Source organism: Anas platyrhynchos, chromosome 7 (genome assembly GCF_047663525.1).
Source record: "Anas platyrhynchos isolate ZD024472 breed Pekin duck chromosome 7, IASCAAS_PekinDuck_T2T, whole genome shotgun sequence".
Taxonomy (NCBI): Eukaryota; Metazoa; Chordata; class Aves; order Anseriformes; family Anatidae; genus Anas; species Anas platyrhynchos.
Genome location: NC_092593.1, coordinates 23,967,579 through 23,991,781, shown reverse-complemented (window position 1 = coordinate 23,991,781; position 24,203 = coordinate 23,967,579). Strand labels below are relative to the sequence as shown.

Genomic DNA, 24,203 nt, shown 5'->3' with positions numbered 1-24,203 from the left:
CCCTCCAGCCGCTCCATGTCTCCCGCTCCCCGGGGAGCCCCGACCTGGGCGCAGCAGTGCAGGCGCTCCGAGGCAGGACCCCTCCCTCGTCCTGCAGTCACCCTTCTCCCAGCGCAGCCCAAGGTGCCATCCACTTTCTCCACAGCCAGGGCACTGGCTCATGGTCAGTTTCAGCGTCCACCAGGTCGTGGCAGTGACCCGAGGACGCCATTTGCTGGCGGCTCCCAGCCCTCTGCCTTGCCGCACACGGGGCCTCCGGCTGCCGGCCGGCCCCAGCCTGCTGCTGCCTGCTGCGGAGCCCGGGGGCAGCCCCAGCCCTGCCGTTGGGACCGTTGGGAGCGTTGGGACCGTTGCCATATCGCGCGACGCCCACCCCTGCCCGCTCCCGCCAGAACAAGCGGGAGAGGCGGCTGCCGGGGGCGGCCTGCGGCCCTTGGGCGCTGGGCGGCTGGCAGGCGACAGAGTAAGAGGGGGTCTCTGAAGGGACGCGGCCTGAGCACAACTCTTCTTTTTTATTTTTTCTGAAGTTTCAAGTTGAAAACCTGTTTGGGGATAACTTAAAAACCTGTTTGGGGATAATGAAAAAATTTTCTTCCTCATTCTTGATAAGGCACTAGAAGAAGCACAGTCCATGGGCTGTAATAGCGCACTGGGCACTTCCCTTTCTAATTGTACATCGAATTTATTTTTATTTTTTTAAAGGGTGATTCGTGCATAGTAACTGAAGTAGGGAAGCACGATCCTGTGGCTGGCTGTGGCTAGTTCTGTGCTGTGCTGTTGTCCCACTGAGGCTTCTGCCCTCCCTGGCGCGGCCTCGCTTCGAGTGACGTGGAGTTTGGACGTGGAGTTTGGATCCAGTGTAACTGCTCACCCTGGCCTATGTGGCTGATGCAATTTGACTTTTTATGAGTAAAAACACAGCCTTTTTTTTTTTTTTTTTTTTTTTCCCCTGGTTATGTGAAAAACTTCTGCAAACAGGCTGTGGAATTCTGTGTTGTTTCCTTAACTATGCCAGTTCCTGGCTGGTTCACACTGCGTGCTGAAGCACTGCTTTATCTGCTAGTCAACCCTGCAGACTGCATGCGGAAGAAAAACACAACCAACCTAAAATAAAACACTTCAGTGTTTCTAGATAATCAGTGCCTGTTCACCACCAGCAGTTCTATCAAGTGAATTCTAGCTGCTGTTTTATGAATGGATGAGGAAAACTGCTTTTGTTTGCACTTCAGCGATTCTAATGCACAGCATGGTTATCATCGGTAACTATTCTAGAAAAATGAGGAAAGGAAGGGTCTCCTGTGATACGGACCGGACCGTGCTGGTTCTTAAATAGTTCTGTTCTTTATCTAGATCTCAAATAGCTTTCTAAAGGTCCAGATTGCTTTTGCAGAGATGGAAACTGACATATGAGTAATAGTATGTCAGTTTCCATCTCTGCAACATAGTACCTGACCAAAACTGCATATAAAGCTCAGGTTCTCTGAGCTTCTGTCCAGTACTTTTTTTTTCAGAAAGAAACATTCACCCCAGAAGAGATTTTTTAAAAGGCTAACTTACTAGAATAAATGTCAAAACCCTGTAGTGGTTGATGAAGGCTGTTTTTGAATATATTGTGTAGACTATTAAATTTTTTAAAAGTTAGAACTGAATGCTAAAAAGTAAACCTAACATTGTTCTGTAAGTCAAGTGCAGTGTGAAGCATGAATATCTTCTTGGGCAAATACAAAGAATCGACAGCTCCCTTTTATATATAATTAATCACTTTATATTAGCTATTTATTACACATTGTTGGTTTAGTTAACATTGTCTAACATGCATCTGTTGAGTGATTGTTAATTGGCTGATCATTGTATCTGTACTGCAGTGAATTTCTGTCATTGTTTGATCAGGTTGATTATATGTCTTTGAATACTGTGTTTGAACATTTCCCAATTGGCATCTCATCATCAATACAATACTAAGTTGTCTTGGATACAGCAAACATTGTTCCATACTTGCTTTATTAGACTACAGATAGCTTGCCTCTGATTGCATTGTTTAGCAGTTTTATTGATTGCATTCTCAAGTGCCCCATTACTGAAGTGGTATATCTACAATGACCAGACTTCATTTTTCAGGCCTTTATACATTGAAGTCATCCTTTTAATTCCTTCTATTTGGATTTGTTTGGAAAAGGTGTTACAACACATTTTATACTTGTGCACAAAAGTGTCCCTTCTAGTAAAGACCAAGTTCTTGTATAATAACACATTGAAACTCTTGTTTGTCATTGTTTGTTATTGCTTGCATTCAGTTTTGCTTTTTTTTTTTTTTTCTTCTTTTAATTTATCAGCTTTCCTGTCCAGCCCTCTGATTTTGAATTCATACTGTCTACAGATGTTATTTATAGGATCTGTAAGGGAACATATTTAAAACAAGTATTTGTGAAAACACTCTTCAACAAGTTCTGAATTTTTCATTACAATGCTTTCCTGTCTAAATCACAATTTCAGCATATTGCGGTATTTGGTTCTCAAGAGTACTCTTTGTATTGTTTAACTGAAAACATGCTTATATTCAGATTGTTATAAAATAATTGCATCGTTTTAATAAATCCTAACAAAACTTATTCCTAAGTAAAGGGAAAGTAATTACAACTTTTCATTTTCCTATACTAGAAAAGCAAATGCTTGGTTATTTTGATGTCAGATTAGGGAACATTTTTGAAAAGTCCTTCTACATAAATTATCATAGAAAATAACATTTAATCAATAAATATTAAGGTTATTCATCAAATATATTAATGGTTACATTAATATGTTGTATTAGAAAACATTAAGCTTTGCATCTCCCTGTGGCTTTTTCCTGTGAGGTCAGGGTGAGGTGCTCCTAGAGGCACCTGGAAGGGCTCCTAGAAGTTTGGTTTCTAGCCAGGAATAATCCTTGTGAATCTTCACATCTCTACTGTGGTGGCAGCTTCCCTCCTGCTTTCAAGAGATTTCCTGGGTACAGGAGGATAGACCAGAGTGAGGGATGTTTTGGATAGGTGATGGGAGTTGAATTCTACAGTTCTGGAGACATTCTAAGTATCACTGTAACCCACAGGGAAATCCTGAGGTGCTGCTGTGTTTTAAATAGGTCTTCTAGACAGAAGTACATTGACCTTTACTCTTACCATGGAAGTAACTCAAAGCTACCATAACTTCCAAAGATGTGAGTGGAAAATTCAGTCTCCCTCTGAGATGCTGCAAAAAACTCATGATGCTTTTCTCTAATTGTAAGTTAGATCACTTAAAAAAATAAATAATAATGACCATCAACAACCAGATCATGTTAAGAAACTTTGCACCTTAACAAAGCCTTATTGAAACTTACATCCGTAAGTAAGTCAGGTCATATTTTCATTAGTTTGAGGCATGTTATCTTTTATTACTGTGCAAGAAGAAGATATTCTCTAAAACTGTAGAAGATGACAAATATAACAACAGCAAACATTTCTATAACATCGTGCATTATTTTTTTTTCGGCAGAGCTCAAAATGGGTGATGTTGAAAAAGGCAAGAAGATCTTTATTCAGAAATGTTCTCAGTGCCACACAGTTGAAAAAAGTGGAAAGCACAAGACAGGACCAAATCTTTGGGGTTTATTTGGCCGCAGAACAGGACAAGCTGCAGGATTTTCTTACTCAGATGCAAACAAGAACAAAGGTAAAACTAACAGATGACATGGATGAGGTGCAGTGCTGGAGAGAACATAGATGGGAAAGAAAAAATTAGAGGTACGATACCAAGGCTTAATCACATTGAGTTACTCTCACAACCATCTACTTTACATTACTATACATGAGTCTGAACTATAGTTTCAGAAACAAAACTATTCATCCCCTGAATTAAAAAGAAATTCTTGCAACATTTAGCATGCCAAGTCAGAATGTATATAGCTTCCCGGAGCTCTGTAGTGTCAATGGGCAGATTTTCATTTCTGTTCCTTAAGAATGCTGCTAGATTTTGTTTGCTGGTCACTACCCTCTACTGGCATTGTGGCGTGCTGCAGTTGTTTCATTCAGCAACGCTTTACTAAATACCATCACCTACTAGTAAGCAATGACTTGCCTTGTGTATTTAGTACAGTCAGTCTTGAAAGGCAATGGAGCACCAAAAAGTGGAAAATAAGTCTGTGTATTAATTTTGAGGGGTTGTTGTTTTATAGATACTGTTTGAATATATATTATATTTGAATCAAGCTATTAATTACAAATGCAGTCTTGTTGGTTTTTTTTTTTTTTTCTGGTTACTATGGTATTGTAGAATTTACTCACTTTTTATTTTCTTTGATTTCTGGGAGCTATTTTTTGACATTCACTTTATAATGGTAATTCCTTGGTGCAAAACATCATGTACTTCAACATGTTAATTATGTTTTTTCATTGAAAAATTAGTAAACAAATAATACAGATGTTAGTAGTAATTTTTGAAAGAAAGCTAACAAAGTGATACCTAAATCCACTTGAGGTAATGGGAAAAGTCAACTTTGGAGGACAGAAGATAAAACTGAACATGTCATTACGATGAGGTATTTTGATAGTCTCAGCACAACAGTAGGCTTCAGTTGACAGAGACAGAATTTAGCCATGCTGGAAGAAAACACTAATGCTTTTTTAGCTTCTGTGAAGATATTCCAGGAAGTTGCCATTGATTACTCTTTTTCTAATGCCCTTCAGTGGAACACAACTACAATGAATTTAATGTTGATCTGCAGACACTCATTTTCAACAGTTAAATAAAATGACAGTTGTATCTTCTGGATACTGGAATTACAAAGATACATACTTTAAAAGCAGTAAGTAGTTTTATGCTAATTGGCTCAATAACTTGCAACTCCTGATGATGCTAAAAAATATTTGAGTTACTTAAAGTGACTCAAACACGATCTATACCTTGTGCATTTTATATTATGCTACACTCACGTTCACATTTCTCTTGGATTGTGGGTACGTTATGTTCAGGAGCACCACCACACCTTAGACTTGAGACCCTTGGTAATTGTTGTAAACATATGATGTTGGGCTAGCCTTGCAGTTTACTGTGGTTTTTTTTGTTTGTTTTTCAGGAGTTACCTGGAATGAGAGTACACTGATGGAGTATTTGGAAAACCCTAAGAAATACATTCCTGGTACAAAAATGATTTTTGCTGGAATTAAAAAGCAGAATGAAAGAGCTGATCTTATTGCATACTTGAAAAAAGCAACTTCTTCATGAAACATGGCTGCAGCAGCTGTAGTAAAAGTGAAAATGCTTTTAATTTTGAGTAGCTGCTATGTCCGGTTTTAGCATTTTGATGTTTATTGTTCATTAGGGACTGGCCTTAGCAAAACCAAAGAAATGTATGTTTTAAGATGCTGCATCCTAATAAATAACACTGAGAGGTGAGCATTACTTATATTGTGTCATTTAGTAGTTCATAGACCTTTGTGGACTGCACTACAGGAAAATACTGTTCTTTTCTCTACGGAGGTCTGGGAGCCCAATTCTGCAACTAGTTATTCAAACGCTCACTAAAACTATTATTATCTGGTTGTGGCGACATAAATAGGAAAACTCCTCTAAGTATTAGAACTGATGACTAAATTAAGTTTTTCTTTTGGAGAAAAGCCCTCAGCATTACCATCTGGGAAGAAAGGTACTGTATGCAATAGACAGGAGAATATGATCTTACATTAAAAGAACACTGTATGTATATGTATATCTTCTTGTTTTTAAAATATAACCCTGTTCACTGTGTTGTTAGTGTTCCTTCAAATATTAAAACAGCAAAATCATCTACCAGTCTTCTGCAGAGATGTGGATTTTTTTTCTCCGCTTGATGCTAATATATGAAGATATGCTCAAACATATAGAATGAATGAGGGCTGACTAGCTCAAGCAATTGAGATTAGTGATAGGTATTTTCACGAACTGGAGGATTGATGAAGGTGATTACAGTCCTCCTAAAACCTCCTCCTGAATCTCTTCTCTATGACTTGAATTGGGATTTACAATGTAATTAATTATTTGTTTATGCAAATGTTTTTTAAATGATTAAAACAAACTCCACTCAAGCAAGGTTTCCTTATGTGATCACAGGAGGGAGCATTATTACAAAACTAATCGTATCTGTTCCCAGGTACTCATTTTACCAGTATTGTTCCAATGCTTGCCAACTACAGGTTTTAACTAGTTGCCTTACAGTGCTCCATAGAGGTGAATTCTGTTTTTAACTAAGGGAGTAAGTGAGAGTGGGGTAAAAAGTTCTGTGACACAAGTGAATGAGTACCTGCTTTTCTTTTCTTCTGTACTCTAGCTATAAGATACCTTCCACTTTCAATTTAATAGTTAGGACTTGTTCTATTGACTGTTTAGACAATTAAAGTAAAGCACCTGCCTGAATGACAAAAGTTTTCTCAAGTGCTTTCCTCAATTGCATTTTGAAGAGTGCTGTGCCCCTGCCTTTCTCAACAGAGAAACAGACTCTGCCTGAGAAATGCACTGACACCTCTGCTTGTCCTTCGTTTAGAGCATCTGTATGCCTTGTGCCTTAGCAGACCGGGTGAGGCTGGCTAAAGCCTGCCTTGCTGTCAGAGTTGGCGTTACACATCCACACCGATAATAGGTGGGTGCATCATGCGTAAGGCGCATCGAATACACACCGCCCGGACCTCACTGCAGCATACCTGCAGAACTACGACAGCAGCACAGCGAAATTGTGGAGCCAACAAAATCCATTTGTTTTTTGTCCCTCCCACAAAAAAGCTGTAGCTCATCTATCCCAGGCCCACACATGAAGCTGCAGCCCAGAATACAGTGAGCTTGGTGTACTCATCCTGCAAAGGGAGGCATGCTTTGATGTGTGCCAGGATGCAGAGACATGGGTTCTCTCCTACAGTCACTAAAGCACACCAGGCCAGGTGTGTTTCAGTGACAGGTTTTAGAGTGACAGCATGAAGCCTGCTCAGTTTACAGAACAGGCAAACCACCGTGATAATATTTGTCACATTTTGTCTTTAAAAGAGATGAGTATAATTTGTACACAAATTTGGGGTTGCAGAGTTCTATACAATTAAGGTATTACAGTAAATTGTTGTCTGTATTCTTCATTCATTATTTCCTGCAGTCTTGATTCTTTTTGAGAAATTGCCAACATGCAGATTTTTGCTTTAATCAAAGCACACAATAAAAAAATAAAAATAAATACAGAAGTAAACTAAAGACACCACAAGACTGTGTGAAGAATTAAGGAAAAGGCTTGTCTATCCCTAACCTCACAGAAACACTGAATTGATTCAAGTGTCTGCGTGCAGCACTGCTGCACGGTAACCATTTTGTACTAAAACCCTGGTGTGAGCACTCAAGCCAAACCTCACTACACTGAGATGGTAAAAATTATTTACGCACAATTATTTCAACTGTACGTAGCTGCCAGAGGGCCTTGCTTGAGAGACGGAGGTGTGCCTGCCAGGCAGCTCGAGCTATTTCTTTGTGCGAGCGGCGCGTCTGTGCCAGCGCTGCCACAAAGCAAATGCCACAGGAAAGGCCAGGCAGGGGCCGGCGGTGCCCTGCGCGGGCGGCGTTTCCCCAAGCGGCGTCCCCACTCTTTCTCCCCCAAAAAACAGCGGCGGGGGGTGCTCGGAGGGGGGCGCCCCCCAACCCGGCGCGCCTGCGCGCCCCCGCCTCGCCGCGGGCCGGTAGCGGGGCGGCGGCCGCCTGCTGCAGCCGCCCCTGCGCGGGGGGAGCCGGGCGCGGAGCGGGGCCGGGGGACGGCCGAAGCCGGCGAGCTGCAGCGGGAGGCGGCCGCCTTTGTCCGCCGCTCCCCGAGCAGCCTCCGAGCCGCGGTGCCTGCGCACGGAGCCCCCCGGCACGCGTGTGCCCCCCAGCCCCGCTGCTCCTGCCTCGGAGGGGCTGCAGCAGGGCAAGGACCCCGGCAGCTCGGGATCCCCGCTGATCGCGGGTTTGCCCGTGCGTTTCCCCGGCCGCCCGAGCTCCCATTCATGAATTTCTGTGAAGCCGCCTTCATTCAGTCTGTGCTTAGCGCATGAAAGACATTTTTCACGTGTTAGGATCCATGACTCCGCGGTGTGTTGGTTGTGTTTTTTTTTCAATCGCCTGTGCGTAGGCATCGATTTAACACTGAAACGTGCTCCACGTGCGCATAAAAATAACCCCGCTCCGGCTGCTCGGTGCATGGGGCCGCTCTCCGTCTGGCAGCCGCTGCCGCAGAGCCCCCGGCCCCGACGGGGGGCGGCTTCCCCGCGGGACCCCGCTGCCGGCCCCCCGGCACTCAGCCCCGCACGGAGCGGGATCCGAGCGGGGGAATTCAGCCGGTCTCTCCCCAAGGGCTCCGCTCGTTCCGCCCGTCCTTTGAAGTGCTCAAGTGGCGCAAACGCTGCCATAAATTAACCCGCTGTAACGGGAGCACCCGCGCCGCCTCTCCCGCAACCCCGCGGGAGGCTGCCCCTTCCCCGCACACGCGTGGGCAGACAAAAGCTCGCCCCCCCCCGTTCCCCGCTCCCGAATTCACGAACGAGCTGCGGAGCCTCCCCCCCCCCGCTCCCCTTTCCACCTCGCTCCGTGTCCCCCCGGTGCAGCCCCGCCTCGCCCCGCGGTGCCTCCCTCGGCAGCCGGGCTCCGCGTCGCCCCCTCCGCCCGCCGCCCCCCCGCGTCCTCCCCCCGCCCTCCCCAGCCTCCCTCCCCGGCGCTCCGCCGGCTGGGTTACGCAGCAGCCGCCGCCAGCGCTGGCAGCACTTGGCAGGAGGGCTTCGCCCCGCCGCTCCCGGAGCATCTCCGGAGGCAGCGCCCGCCGGGGAGCCGGCCCCGGACGGAGGGGGCAGAAGCGGAGGGCCGGGAGCCGGGCAGCAGGAGAAGCGCCCAGGCTGATACGCACGATACTACCACTAGTAAAGAGGGGGGCGAGGAGGAGGCGCGCCCCCGAGGAGGAGCCCTCGCCCCCGGGCAAGAGCCAGGGGCGGCGCTCGCCGGCAGCCTCCGTCCCTCCCTCCCTCCATCCCCCCTTCCCTTCCCTTCCCATCCCCGCGCCCGGGCGCCCGTCGGGGCATGGCCTGAGCCGCCCCCGCCGCCGGCACCATGGCGGCGGACGCCGGCCTCGACGTGGCGGCGGTGGAAAGTTTCCTCGACAGGCACCCGGAGCTGGTGGAGAAGTGGCTGAAGAGGAGAAACTCGGTGCCCAAGGCGCCCGCGGGCGGCCCGTCGGAGGAGCGGCAGGGAGGCGGCGGCGGCGGCGGCTGGGGCAGCGCGGGCGGCCCCGGCGGCGGGGGGCTGCAGCGGCGGGCGTCCCACAAGGAGCTGCGGAAGAGCTTCGCCCGCTCCAAGGCCATCCACGTCAACCTCACCTACGACGAGCATGTGCACGCCCGGGCGCAGGAGCCGCTGAGCAGCGTGCGGCGGCGGGCCCTGCTGCGGAAGGCCAGCTCCTTGCCCCCCACCACCGCGCACATCCTCAGCGCCCTGCTCGAGTCCCGCGTCAGCCTGCCCCAGTACCCCCCGCCCGCCCTGGACTACAAGCGCTACCTCAAGGAGCACAACGAGCGGCAGTTCTTCCTGGAGCTGGTCAAGGACATCTCCAACGACCTGGACCTCACCAGCCTCAGCTACAAGATCCTCATCTTCGTCTGCCTCATGGTGGACGCCGACCGGGGGTCCCTCTTCCTCGTGGAGGGGGCGGCCGCCGGCAAGAAGAGCCTGGTCTCCAAGTTCTTCGACGTGCACGCCGGCACCCCGCTGCTGCCCTGCGGCTCCACCGAGAACAGCAACGAGGTGCAGGTGCCCTGGGGCAAGGGCATCATCGGCTACGTGGCGGAGCACGGAGAGACCGTCAACATCCCCGACGCCTACCAGGTAGGAGCCGGGCGGGTCCCCGGCTCCCCGCGGCCCCTCCTGCCCCGTCGGGGCCCCTCGGGGTCCCTCCTGCCGCCCCACGGTCTCCTTCCCTCCCTCCTTGCCTGCCTCGGGGCGGCAGGGGTCGCGTTTAGCCGCCCGCTGGGTTCCCCGGGAGCGCTCGGCGGCTTCACGCCTTTTCAGAAAGTCCTCTGGGATCCGCTGGAGAAAAGTTTAAAAAGATGCTCGCGACACTGCCGATGTTTGTAGCCGTAAGGCTCGGTGTCGCCTACCGTTCCCTGCCTGCTCGCTGCCGAAGTCATCTCCACGGCTTCCTAAAGAGCGTATGTTTTCACCGGTGCATGTGCCCACTCAGACCGCATGGCGTGTATTTTCAAACCGCTTTCTTGGAGTGATAAAACCATCCCCGTTAATCCCATTGCGAGGAGTTCCCCCACCTTGTATTTTTACAGAGGCTTCAGCTTGAGTTGTGAAAATGCAGTCCTGGCTTCAGGGCAAAAATTCTGGCAGGGACAGAAGTGCCCTGTCCCGAGAGTGTTAATGCAAAACAGTGCATTCAGTTTACTAGCGTCAGATTTACCACCTTCTGTCTCAGTTCTAGGGATTGTTTCTGCTAGGTACTAGCGTGAGACACTACCAGCAATTTAAGATTCTGTAGAAAATTAAGAAACACAGAACCACCCATTTTATAAATGAGGATCTTGGAAAATCTTAGAAAGGTGGGAGATGCGTGTCCTTAATAATTCAGGTAAAAAACATTCGATGTCTAACTTTGCTCTAGAATAATTCCAAACACAAACATTTAAAAAAATGGGATGATGCTTAATAACAAACCATACAAGGAAGAAACTTGAAAATAAGATTGGATACTTTTTGTTTGAAATACAGAAGAGCTGGGCTGTTTTTTTTTTGGCTGAATATTTATGTATTTATCAACCAGTGAAAAATACTAAGCTCATCACAGATATGGACTGAGAGGTTTCCAGCCCACAGAAAAAGGAAAGACTAGAGCTTGGCAAAAAGGCTGTAATAGTCAGCCTAAAATGACTGACTGTTGGATCGCCTTTGAAAAAATCTAAGCTTGCTTTCTTAGTTTCTTTTTTCCTTTTTACCCATTATCCACTTTCTCTTACCATTTGATTTTTTTTTTTTTTTGTAACTTTCTAAAACTGTACACTTCCCAAAATTTCTGCTCTTGGGGGCCAAGCAGAAGATATTCTCAATAGTCTCAGGTGAATAAACAGATTAAGGATATCTGAGTTTGGCTGGGAAAGAGCTCTGTGTCTCTTAACTCTGGATAGATCCAGACACCTTTTCTTTTGGAGGTGAGAAAGCCACTGGAAAGGTAGGGTGTTTTTCTAGTCCTAAGGGACTGTTACTTTCCTTAAGTGTGTGTTCATTTTGTATTCCCTTCCCTATGAAGAAGCCCAGCAGCTTGTCTATTTGGCTGGTTCGCAGAGAACAGTGGAAAACAATCCACGCAGTTGCCATTCCCAGTACTATTTATATTGTACTTTTGCCTGGCTTGTATTCTTTATAATCAATTATAATAAATAATACACTTTGTTGTATGTCTAAGCCCTATGTACATTAGTTACTGTAGAAGGGAAAGTTCTGAGCCAAGTTTCTCCTGTAATTATCAGTTGCAACTTCACCACTTCCCATGGAGTTACTTCTGAACAATTCTAGTACATCAGAAACTTCAGACCTTGTAACATTAATGAAAGTTTTTCTTGCTAATAAAATGAGGGATATGCTTTCTGTTATGTTCCCTAGTTAGTACAGTTTATCTTCTCTTACCTGGCGTGTATATAACCATTGTGCATCATTAAAAGGAGACCTTTCTAATTTAATAGCATAAAGAGCCCTAAGGAAGGCTAGTTATGTGTACGCAAAGAGGCTGTTCCACCTCAGATCATTGTAGTGCTCACAATACAGCTCTTTAAAAATTAACAGATGTGATTATATGATTTTTGTCAGCATTGCCACTGATGATGGAAGTTTTTAATCAACCATCAGGTAAAAAAAAAAAAAAGCACTACCAGGAAACTTTGTCAGGCTGACAGATGAAGTTGGAGAAAAAGAAGCAAGAGAGCAACACCATTTTGTCCACTGAAGAGAATGTTTATGTTGACGATACTTATTTGGTAAGAAAAGGTCTTTTTTGTAATAGGTCAGACTAGCACCTCTAGAGTAAAGTCTCTTTGCTTCTTTTTTAAATAAAAAAAAAAAAGGTAAAAATACTTCCATATCATTAATTACCTCATTTACAATATTGGGAAATTTGTCTTATTATTGTGTAGACATCTTTATTTTCTCAGAGTCTGATCAGATACTAGTTGAAGTGACTGGAAGTCCTATCAACTAGTATGGACTGGGTGGCCAGTTTGTGCACAGATTATTGCCAGCTACTACTGGCATTAATGAGACTTCATGGGAATAACATACACATTTAAATCCTGTCATTTCCTACAGTGTGCTTCATGCAGGCAGTTACCTGTACCCCCATACAGAGTTCAATAGGCTTAGGAAGTTTGTAAATGATTTGCAGTGTCATTTTCAAAGATAGCATAAGATTTTCAATTACACATTTTTCAAAAAAGAAAACATATTTGAAATAATAGGCTGGGGCTTTTCTGTGATTATTACTGTCAGTGGGTCTGTCTTTACAACCCTGCTCACGTAAACTGAATTAATTGAATGTGCATAGCTAGATACAAGATTTGGAATCAATATTATGTATTGAGGACTGTATCACAATCCGGATTTTTTTTAATAATATACAACTTTGGATGCCTCATGGTAATTTGATCTATGAAGTTTATGTGAAGTAATTGACCAAACGTTTTGGTGGTCCACAGCATCAGATAATTTGACAAATATTTAATTTATGGAAAAGTTTAGGTGAATGTTAAACACCTGGTTCAGAAATTGCCGGATTCATTCATGACTCAAAGTTTTATTGACCACAGTGCAAAGTCATGTGCTGAAGGTGAGGTTTTATAACTGTATAACAACTTGTAATATATTTTATTTAATCTGTAAGAGTTAGTACTATGGAATTTGTTGGAACAGAAATGGAGATATGTACTCTCTTTGCATTTTGGAGTCAGTCTAAAACTTTTTATCCTGGAAGTAATCTAGTTGTAGATTGGATTCCTAGTAAATTTAAGCTTTAAAATATGGCCTTGGATCCTTCCCTTGTATTAATTTTGGGAAGCGTTACTGAACCCTTACTCTTATGCAAATAATGCGGTATGTCTTGAGCATATGTGTTTGAAGAATCAAACACCATTATACTGTCAAGGAAATTAGGACCCAAGTGTCCTTTTGAGACTTCCTTTAACAGAGCATAGATACAGCTTTTGCACTTGGGTATGAAATGTATTAAATATATTGTAAGTATGTAGGCAGAGGCAATATTAAACCTTTATCTGCAGGTCTTATGAGTTGTTCAAAAATTTAACTTTTTTTTTTTTCTAATTAAATCTGTGTATTTTTCATGTCATCCCTTCGTACAGATCTTCTGTGACATTCAGCTGAGGCTCCTGATCGCTTCTATTTTGTTCCATCTTTTAGAGTATCACATAAATAAAAAAATAAATCTTAAGGAATGTTTGGCTATTGTTATAACTTAACCTGTGTAAAAGTTTAGAGATAATAGCGTCCCACATCTTTCTAACTAGTGAAAAAATCCTACTCTTTAGTAAGATTAGTAAGCATACATCAGGAAGCATTGAAAAATGTTTGGCCGTTTGCCAATGTCAGCTAAAAAAAGTTTTCAATATACCTTATGTTAAATTTAGAATTTAAAATATAGCTTTAAATAAAGATAAAATGGCTTACCTGATGGATGTCTTAATGAAGTGGGGAAAAAAAAGAGAAGTATTAAAAGGATTTACACTAAGGCATGGGTTCTTGGAGGCTAGAGAAGGGTCAGTAAAAATAATCAGAAATGATTTTCAGAACAGCTCAAGTCTTTAACAAGAATAATAGCTAATTATTCTAAAACATTTAACTATAAAAACTAAAATAAAGCAAAACAGAAAACATTGATCTCACTGTTTTCTCTGTCAAGTTTAGGCCAAATGGCATGCAACTATTGCAAACACACTCTGTTAGAAGAAATCTTAAAAAATTCCTGATCACCTGGGCACAGGTGTTAAGATTGTGTCATTTTTCTAGGAACTTTGTAGGAGCTAGGTACCTAGGAGCATTCATTTTCTTCTGCTTGTGTTGGATGGTATTACAATTATACAGAGTTACTGCTTACAGGTGCAAACTCTTTAGCCTGGCTTTTCCCAAGTAAGAGGTGTTGGCATAGGTGGTGATGAGCAGATGGGAGCCACATCTTATCACACAGGTTAACTGCTTCTTACTATCAGAATTATCAGTGCATCTCTTTCCATTCTAAAGAGCATCTACGAAATTCCTGTGAGGGTTTGGTCCTGTGGGTCAGAAGCACTTAGGAGCTGCCTTGATCAGCAGTGCTGGAGCAGCTGGCGCTAGCCCTTACTGCATGTATTTCCACACCGGCTCTCAGCAAGGACAGAGGTTGCCCCTCAGAGACCACAAAACATGGCAAGCAGACAATCTCCATGTAATACACAAAAAAATGAGTTAGAACAACTTTTACTGTGCATTAAACATTACTAGGAAGCACCACAGGGAACAGAAGAGATAATTACAACAGTAAAGAACTAAATTGCTCAAACATGCTCTCCAGGAAAGGGCACCTCAGTCCACCATGCAAAATTTAGGAAACATTAAAGTTATGAGTCTCTAGGAAGTGGCCTTGTGCCATCCACATCTGAGAGCCACAGCGGCAGCCGCAGAGGTAGGGAGGCATAGCTGCTGCCTATGTGAGGCTCTCTGAGGCCCCTGCACCTTATTTCATCTCCCATGGCCTGTGAGCCTTCTCAGGGAGCAGTTTCTGACTGAAATGTAAAACTTCCTGGGCCACACAACATGCTGTGTGCTGCTGGTGACAGGCTGCAGGTGCCGTGGTGGAGCAAACCCACCTCTCACCTGTCTGTGTGGAGCAGGCCAAGTTACCTCACAGGCCAGGATGGCGGTTGCCTGTTCACTATGACAGGGCCAGCTGCTCCCACCTAGGCCATCACTTCATGGCTGCTCAGCACCTGGGCATGCATCCCTTGCTGGTTAGAGACAAAAATCAGGGGGTTGGCAGCAACTGGGTGCAAGGTGCCTAGGTGGAGCCTGTTTAATGCAAGTCCACACAGTCCTGAGGCAAAAGCTAGGACTGGAACCTGCTCCCCACTCATGTGTAAAGAGTTTTGCAATAATTTGCTGTTGCTGGGAAGTTACAAGCGGTGGTGTGGGTCTTATGCACTTAAAGTCAGTGCTGAAGCATGTTGTGCTGCCTGATTTTGGTGCTGGTATGAGGAGGTGCGAGGATGCAGGTGGTGAGGGGTGCAGGCTCCCAGGCAACCCTACGTGTGGAAGACTTCAAGGTATCAGCATGCTGGTATTTTTTGTTCACTTTTTTTATCTTTTTCGTTTGTTATTAAATGTGTGGCCTGTTTTCTTACTGACAGAGTAAGTACTTAGTGCCCTGATACCCTTGGCTACCAAAAGAAGTGTGGTAGTCATAACAGCCTTTTAGCTCTCCTTTCCACGGAATGTCTGTGGGCTAGTTCTGTCTAGTTCTGTGAGGCTTTTTTTTTTTTTTTTTCCTGTCAAACTTACATACTTCATTAGCATATCAGTTAGTTAGCTTGTTTATCTGAAGACATAAACATTTTTAGGTTTATTTTCCTCAGCTCCTGGTAAAATTTCCTCACAGCATAAGCAGGAAACTGGTCCCTCCCTGGCCTGTGACTCCTCAGGAGTGCAGGCATGCCATGAGGTAAAGAGGCTGTGAGTTGTATGACGGTGTACTTTCAGGGCAAGAAGGGGTATGGTTTTGAATACAGGTCTGGAGCCTTTTGATCCGCTTGTATTACCTCACTATAAAAACCTCACAGATTTTAATAGTGGAAAAATAAGAATAGGGAGGCTCCAGGAAAAACCTCTGAATGCTCATCTGGCTTCACATCTTGCTAGAGTCTGTGGTGACTTAAAGGAGCAGAGACAGTTGCCTCTTGCTTTCCTTCTGTTCCAAGTAGCTTGCATTAGACACTTGGTACAGGCTTCATTACTTTTTAAGGAATATATTCTGGAAGCCAGCAGCTACAAAAAGGGTTACCTCAGGCTGTGGTTTCTGCATGACAAGTACAAGTCTTCTTGAGTGGTGCAGTAGAGATACTGGTATGATGCAGAGGGAATAGTAATCCAGATTACTCCTATCTGTGGCTTTTTGTGTCCTCTCCTGTGATGTTGCCTTCTCCTCAGGGAAGTTCACTGTCTCAGCTGGAGGTGAGTTCTGAATCCCTTCAGTGAGTGGTTCTTTTTCCTTGTGTGGTAAATCTGTTTTAGTAGGGAGGAGGTAACACTTGTGTGGGGAGCGCTTTTGGAATCCCTACTCCTGGAAGGGCTGACCTGGATTTGTCTCATTGCCATTCTGTATTCTGCTCTGCAAATTAACTGCAAGGTCTGCTTCTACCTGGCTGCAGCTGATACATCTTTTGGTGGTTCTCTCCTGGTTCTGCTTAAACTGTGGAAAAGGCAGGGCCTATGAAAGGGGGAAGGAGAATGTATCCCTCTGTTTCTGTTCTCCCTGGTGAAACTGATGGCACAGGTGAGGCTGTGCTTCTCATCACTTAATTTAGAGTTGCTGTCCTTTAAACAGTGTGGTGGTTTGGGATGCTTTTTTATAGATAGGCTGCAGGAAATTTAACTAAGTTTAAAACACTGAAACAGTAGAATGTATGGAAATGCAGTCTAAGCAGTTAATAGCCTCAACTTTATGCTACGGTGTAATATATGATACAGTATACATATGATACTTAAAGACATTATAGATTTTTAATGTTTTTCCACTTTTCTGGTGTTGCTCTTAGTAACTTCATTACAGGTCTTCATATCTCATTTTAGAAGCAATGAGCAAGAACTCCAGCCAAAGGAAAAAGTAGACTTAATTTCTTTCCTGTTAATACAGCTCACTTATTAATTAAATGCTTCATTTTCTACACACACACGCACCACCCTGTAATTCTTACATTCTTGTGCTGTGGAGTTGTTTAAATATGTAAAACAAAAAATAAAAATAAAAATATGTATATGACTACATGTAAAAGGAGAAGATAACATCTCAGTAGAAGAGTTGGAGTAGAAAAAGAACTAAAAAGAATGAGTATATACATAAACTAAATGTTAAATGGCAATCACTTTTTTAAAATAAGTGAGAATAACTATGAAATGGGAGTTTAGAGGATAAGTCAGCACTGCTACACCACCAGTCAAGTACAGAAACAATTTAAGATTGTTGCTTAGAGCCTTGTGAGAATTCAAACACAGCTTCCTATTGCTGTCACTGATAAAACTAGCTGAAAGACAAATTTATGTCAATACTTCAGTCATTTAGCTGGCTTCACTACCCCCCCCCCCCCCTCCATTAGACAGATCTGACTTTAGTTGCACTCATGCTTTATTGCTCATTTGTCTAGGTAAATTCTGTACTTATCTTATTTAGAAAAATGAGTATCTAATGTATATTTGGTGCGTGGCTGTCTTCTGCATACACTGTTATTGTTTGTTACTTTGTTAATTTTATACATGTACCTAACTAGAAAGATGTTCTGAATGATGTGTGTGTGTGTCTCTAAGAACACTATTTGGGGAAAAAAAAAAAATCATAATCTGTCAGGACAGAGGAGAAATATTTTCCACCTATAGGGCATGCTGCATTGTGGCAGTGCAGCATAATACAGTTCAATTATCTATTTGATTACAGTACGTCAGTGATGGTGAAAATGAAGGGTCTGATTCTGCAGTTCTAATTTTAGCAGAAATCCCATTACAAGAACAAGACTGAATTAAGCCTTAGTTTTGCTTGGTAAAGGATTTTGCTATTCTATTCGATTGGTTTTCAGTTTTCCAAAACAAATGGATATTACTTTGAATTATTTACATTTGTATGTCATTGTGCCATTTTTCTATAGAATAGCAGAATTAAAACAAGCAAGCATACATACATTGTTACACAAGTTAACTTGTTTTACTTTTCTGCAACAGCCCTATTGACAAACTGAAATATAGACAGCTTGAGCTCATGGATCAGCAGAGTTGTGTTAGGAGGATAACAGCAACTGCGTACAATCTGTGTTTAATGTCTAATGTCCCTACAATACACCTTTAAAAATGAGTGTGGCTAAGGTTAATAAAACTACTGTTTTGTCACAATAACACTTTAAATTTATTATTCAAAGATCTTATTTTACTAGTTTAAATTTTAATATATATATATCTATATAAAAATATAAAATAAAATATAAATAAATATAATATAATAAATATAAAATAAAATATAAAATTCAAAAAATCATCCTGTATGTTGGGGAGAATGGCACTAAATGGCTGACAGTGAGGCTGGCATGATGTGGGAACTTGTATGGTGGTGTGGCTGGTTCCCAGCAGGGCTTCAGCATGCCCATTACATACAAGGGCATGGAGAGCCACTGTGATAGAGCAAGCAGTAGTGAGTGTGATCTCTAAATATTTAAAATTAGAGGAAAAAAATATTCTCTTTTCAAGTTTCTTCTTTGGTAAAAATGCAGACAGAGCAGGAATGCACAGCTGTTGTACAGGATCAGACTACAACTTAAGTTTCTGCAGTGCTATCAGCAATCTAATGTTGGTTTGTCTTGAAGGAAGAACAGAATTGTATTGGACCTGGGTAATGTTGTCCTGCAGAGGAATCTTTTCTTATTCCTGCTGTTGATCAGCTCAGACTAGGAAGCATAAAATGTGATTATGTTTATTAACTTGATATTCATGTCTACAAACTTGATAATGCTTATGAAGATAGTATATGTAATTTTTTTTCTGAGAAAGGAAAAACTATTTTCTCTGTTAATTTTGTGCCAGTGCTTGTATAAGTAGTCAATGTGTACTGTTACTTGTCTGTTGTCTAACTAGTAGATGAAACTGTGGTCAGGACAGGATGCAGATGGGGATGCAGATAATGCATCCCCACCAACCAAATTAAAAAAAAAAAAAAAAAAAAAGGCCCAAACTGATGCATTTAACAATAAAACATGAACTTTAACATTGCAAGTGAACTTCTTTTTTGCCCCCAAGAAGGTCAATAAGTCTTGTGTATTTTTCAGCTTAAATTATATATGGACTTAGTTTTATATCTGGAAGTTAAGAACCTTAAGGGCCAATGTTCCCTACTCTTTTGGGGAATTGTTTTGGGAGTGAAGAAATGGTTTGCTGAGCTGTTACGTGCTTTCTTATCTGTTTTACTCATTTTATCTTATAAGAAATATTGCTGTCATATAAATAGTAGATAACTGGACTATGTGCTTATTTACTTGGGAGAATTAGGTTTTAGGTGCTGGAGAATGACACTTCTGTTCTCCCGCTGCCTTTGTCTCTGGGGCCTTAGGGATTTGGGGGGAGATGGCAGGAATGGTTGCAGCAGTCCTTACAAGGAAGTCTCTTCAGAGATTGGTTTACTTAGTTTTTGCCCCCAAAAACAAGTAACTATTTTCAACAAGGTTTTGCCCATATCCACCGCAGTGTTTTATTGCTTGGTTTCTGTTCCTTATGTATTACAGACCTTGCACCTTTTGTGATTTTTATTTTTTTTACCTTAAAGAGAAGATTATCTAGAGCAGATGCCTTCATTTATTTACTTTTAATTTGTATTTTGACTTTGTTATGCTTTAAGTCTGGATAATATGCTGTCTTTTGGGTTGTTCTTTTCCTATTATGCTCATAGGAAACATGATCAAGAAATTGAACCAGTCTTTCAACTTCAGTTTTTCTACTTCTACAAGTGACAATGCTGCTGCAGCCTGGCTTCCTGTAAAGTCAAGGAATAAGGACATAAAGATTCATTTTCTTTTCCAAGTTCCAAGGGCTATGTTTAGAACTGTACTTCTGCTAATAATTTGTGAACCTCCTACTTAGACTGAAAATCAAACTGAAATCCAGTTCTTTAACCTTTGCTCAGAAATTAAAACATTCTTTATTGCTACCATAACTTATTCCATAGCTTTAAATCCCCCCCAACATTGGAGTTAGATTACGAACAAGAACACGGCAGTCAGTTTGATTCATGGGAGTTATGGAGGCTCCCAGTGGCCTTCAGTGGAAGGGTGCTGCTTGCTAGCTTTTTTGAAGAGTTTATTTTAAGTTGGGAATCATGAGAAAATGTCTAGATGCTTTTAGTGAGTGATAAAAAAAAAATATGACTTGTTAATGAGATTTTCACCTCTTTGTGGTCAGCATTTAATTTTTATGTAGAGTTCCTCTAAGCATAGCAGTTCAGTTCTCATAATGATCAAAGACTGTTATTTGGCGATTACAGTTCCATGGCCAATTTGTCATTGCTCTCTAACTAAAGAGGATTGGGCCTTACTAGATTTCTTTGCACTTCCAATCCTATCAATGATACAGCTGATCAACTTTTTTCAGTCCTTGCCCAATATTTTTATAGCTCTCAGTCAGATTTACAAATTAACCTTATGAGAGTACAGAGGTCTGACCAAAGGACTCGAGATAGCTCATGGGGATGGGCAGTATTATGATTTTTCAGCTGGTATGATGAAGGGTAAGGGATCTAGAAAGGTGAATTTGAATGTCCTACATCACTAAGATGTCCTGCTGATCCAGGCCCTTGCATTTCTGATGCTTATGTTCTTGATCACTTTCAGGCTACCCTTTAATGTTACTCACACAGTTACAGGAACTAGAAACTTAATGTTTCTTAACAAATGTTGATAACACTTATGATTCGAGAATGTAACTGTCTGTACCCTAGTTTAGCCTTTTACAGAATAAAAACATGAGACTTTTCAGCTAGTGAGGAAAGAAACATCTTTAGTGTAAAAGAAGAACTGAGACTGCAGTATTACAGCTCCTACAGCTGAAACACAAGTGCTTGAACTGATGAATCAATCCTGCGCTCATCTTTCCTTGACTGACCATTGCATTTTACAGGGCAGTATTTCCCCACAGAAGAATGACAATCAATAAACAGCTTTAGACAAGGTGAGATTTATCCTCCAGAATAAACATTCCTTTTTGGAATTTCCAAAATTCTAGTTCAAAGTGCCTCAGTCATTGTGCTTTGAATGTGTCTAGCATCTAGAAATCTCATTATATAGAACAGATATTAAAAAAAAAAAAAAAAGCCCGTGAATTTTAGCAGTTTTTTTTTTTAATAGCCAGTGGAAAACTTGACTTTATAATTCTTGGGTGTTCTTGCATGAAAATACTGCCAGTACAATTATAGTTACAGCGAAGGCTTTTGAAAAATATGTATATTTTGTATCTGGTCTGCCCCTGATTTCTGAATAAGCCTTGATCATAAAAAAAACTTAAAAGCAAATGTTTCATTAGTATCATCAACATTAATATTCCTTAGCAGCCAGAAGCCCAGCACGGATGAAGACCTTGTTGTGCCATGGGCTGGTCTAACAAATGGGATAATAGTTTGTATCACAAAACGTTTGCAGCCTAACAGAGGGCTTCTCTCTGATTTAGCAGCTTTGTTATCAGCTGCTAAACAGGCCTCCTTGCTCAAGGTTACTACCCTGTAAGTAGGGATGGATGTAAATTTTGTACAAGCTCGTCAGCCTTCACAGGTCACACTTGAGTTTTTATTGATGCTGTTAAATCCAGCTAAACCTCTCAGCTAGATCCTACCATGTACATCCTATTACAATATAATAAGCTATGGAAGAAAGCTGAGGGGGGAGCATGGGGTGTAAAAGGAAGGTTTGGGACATAATGCAGGTCATCTAGTCATTCAGCTTTCTTATATGTGTATTGCTTACTTCAACAATATTAATGCTGGCAGAAGTAGTATTTTTGTTCATGTCTCCTTCCTCATTACTCTTTCCCAAAAGTCACTAAAATGAAATTCCTGGCTGCTCTTCCACAAAAGTTTAGGGACGAAGTTTCACCTGACATCTTGATTACTCCCATCTACTTACTACCAAGTTCTTGATGAGGCTTGTCTCAATCTCTTCCTTTTTCTAACTAAACGCATTAGCTTTTCTATAGCATGCTTACTGTACCTTTACTCTCTGTTCCAGAGATGTAATGTCCTTCTGCAAAAGGTAGTCCAGTTCTCTAGCATAAGTGAGCAATTTGATATCAATGAGAATATCACCAGAGCAGGTCACTGCATATCTGGGACTGAGGCTGTCTGCTCCAGGATCCCCGTGCCTCAATTCTTCATTGTAGGTGTCCCAGCAAAAGACAGAAACAGGAGGCTTCAAAAATCCACTTGAAAGAAAATGCAGTATAGGAGGAACAAAAAAGACCTTGCCTTGATTTGAGTCATTAAAAATAAACTTGCTATCCCAGGAGGCTTACCACAGCTGACAGACTTGTTCTGATTGTGATGGCGAGAGGACCAATGGGGATTTTTTACAGAGAAATTAGAATGTTGGTGTTTCTTGTTGTGTGCAGTGAAAAGTTTTCTCATACTATGCGGTACTGCTGAGGGAGACAACTTCTGTATTTAGGGTGACTGTTGTTGGGGAGAAGCCCATTATGTAGTGAAATGCTTTTAATGTGTGGGTTTGCCCCTTTTGTGAAAGCGCATCAAGTGCCTTACACTCACTGTATGTGCCTGAAAGGTGATTGCTAGTCTTCGTAAATGCAGAACTGAACCTGAATGCTTCCTTGTTTTACAGGACAAGGACCACAGGTGTGACAAACTTTGTGGACAAATGCAGCATCCAGAATAAGGATGGAATGTGACTTCCTACGTACCTATGAAAAAGCATAACTTGTCACTCTAGTCTAGTTTTATTGTAAACATAAATTATTCTAGTTATAGAACTTGTAAGCAAGGGAGAAGCTTTTGACAGTGCCCTTTCCTGAGTAAATAACAGATTGTAAATTACAATTGGATTAAAATCCTCATTGTAGTGAACCTTGTTACTTAAACTTTTAGTTAAACATAAATTTGCTCAATTTTTAATCTGACCTCTTGTCTTACAGTATTTTTGTGTGCTCAGATAAAACAAATCCCAACTCACTCTTCGGTTTAACTCTTCCTTGAAGATTTCTTTTTTATAAGGCTTACAATTAATGCTATTACTAGCCAAGGCTGCTTTTCAGTTCAGTTGTTCTCTATGTGCTCTTCTGAGTTTGTAGAAAGTAAAACGGAGCAGGGTCTGTGTCTCTTCAGTAACACTAAGCATATCGATACTTCAGGCACAATAACTAATTCTAAATATTAGTTCAGACATTACCAAGAAGCAGTTGAAAAAAAGCTTAATTTATTCATTGGTGAAGCCTACTGTGTGATAATTGCACTGCAGTTCACTTCTGGTGTATAAGTAGCGTGCCTTTCTAGGCAGGTTTCTGTACAGTGCAGAACAGTTCAGCCCCTATTGAAGTTGATATCAAAGCGCACAAGCAGCATGCAGAAAGATCACAAGATCAGCCAGGTCTGGGCCCCTGATGTCGTTATTAAAAACCATTCATCATGGGGGTTCTGGTTCTCCTAAGGAAACTGTTAGGCACAAATAATTCAAGGGAATCTCATTGTCTTATCAAAGACTGCAGATTAGTAATCTGCTCTTCTTGGAAGCAAAGGCTGTTAATATGCTCTAGAGGCAGAAATAGGTCTAAGGAAGAACAACAGACCCTAATGAAATTATAGAATTAAAACAGGGAAAAAAGAATGGTATAATAAAACAGAATCAAGAGCTTGGTGTTCTGTGGCAAAAATGTTATATATGAATATCATGGTTGGTATTAATCCCTTACGCTTAAAGGGTCTGAAAATTTGCACAAAGGTATAAACTAAACAAATGTGTATATTACGTTGAGTGAGTGCAGATTATAGGTTACTTCTAAATCATGTCACTTCTAAGGTGGCTAAAACAATGTTTCTATAGCATCTGCAAAGAACAGATAGAAACAGATGTTTCTATAACATCAACAATCAGGGAAATAAAAGTAGGAATAAGATCGCCAGGAAAAGTCTGACAACTTTTAGTGTCAGTAAAGATATAATGAATTCTCTCCCTCATCTCAATCAAGTTTTATCTTAGATCAAGGACTATATGGATAGTTCTTTCACCAGTGGATGCAAATGTACATGAATATTTCGAAGACAATATTGCCTAAATCTTTGGAAACAAAGCTCTTGCTTCATGTAGAAGAGCTCAGTTTTCTCATGTTAGGGGAGCCAGAACTGTCTGCAATATGAATGCTAACTTCACCCAAGAGGAACGGAGCTG

General features: G+C 42.1%; 2 protein-coding genes across 5 annotated transcripts in view; both read left to right on the top strand.

Moving 5' to 3' along the window:
* On the top strand, positions 1-5,802 carry LOC101803952 (cytochrome c, somatic). 3 transcript variants are annotated; one of them, XM_072041022.1, is made up of 3 exons: positions 1-163; positions 3,511-3,687; positions 5,090-5,802. In XM_072041022.1, exons 1-3 carry the CDS (start codon positions 16-18, stop codon positions 5,236-5,238), a joined length of 474 nt encoding a protein of 157 aa, XP_071897123.1. In that variant the 5' UTR covers positions 1-15; the 3' UTR covers positions 5,239-5,802. The 3 variants fall into 3 exon arrangements, with proteins under 3 accessions (XP_071897123.1, XP_071897124.1, XP_012949371.4); XM_072041023.1 differs by having other exon boundaries at positions 10-123; positions 5,090-5,415; XM_013093917.5 differs by lacking the exon at positions 1-163 and adding an exon at positions 181-463 and having other exon boundaries at positions 5,090-5,415.
* Positions 5,803-8,688: 2,886 nt separating this feature from the next.
* PDE11A (phosphodiesterase 11A) overlaps positions 8,689-24,203 on the top strand; it is a 134,844-nt gene continuing 119,329 nt past the window's right edge. The window contains exon 1 of one of the 2 annotated variants that reach the window (XM_072041009.1): positions 8,689-9,867. In XM_072041009.1, the coding sequence (XP_071897110.1) occupies positions 9,097-9,867 (771 nt within the window). In that variant the 5' untranslated portion in view covers positions 8,689-9,096. Of the gene's footprint in view, positions 9,868-15,756; positions 16,246-24,203 lie in introns of those variants that run through there. The other variant, XM_072041010.1, reaches the window with a different exon arrangement.

Bases quoted from the DNA above. Each gene is read 5' to 3' on its own strand.
- LOC101803952 (XM_072041022.1), top strand. From the start codon at position 16: ATGTCTCCCGCTCCCCGGGGAGCCCCGACCTGGGCGCAGCAGTGCAGG. The intron at 164-3,510 runs GTCAGTTTCAGC...TTTTTTCGGCAG, and splicing joins AGCCAGGGCACTGGCTCATG to AGCTCAAAATGGGTGATGTT. The intron at 3,688-5,089 runs GTAAAACTAACA...TTTGTTTTTCAG, and splicing joins AGATGCAAACAAGAACAAAG to GAGTTACCTGGAATGAGAGT.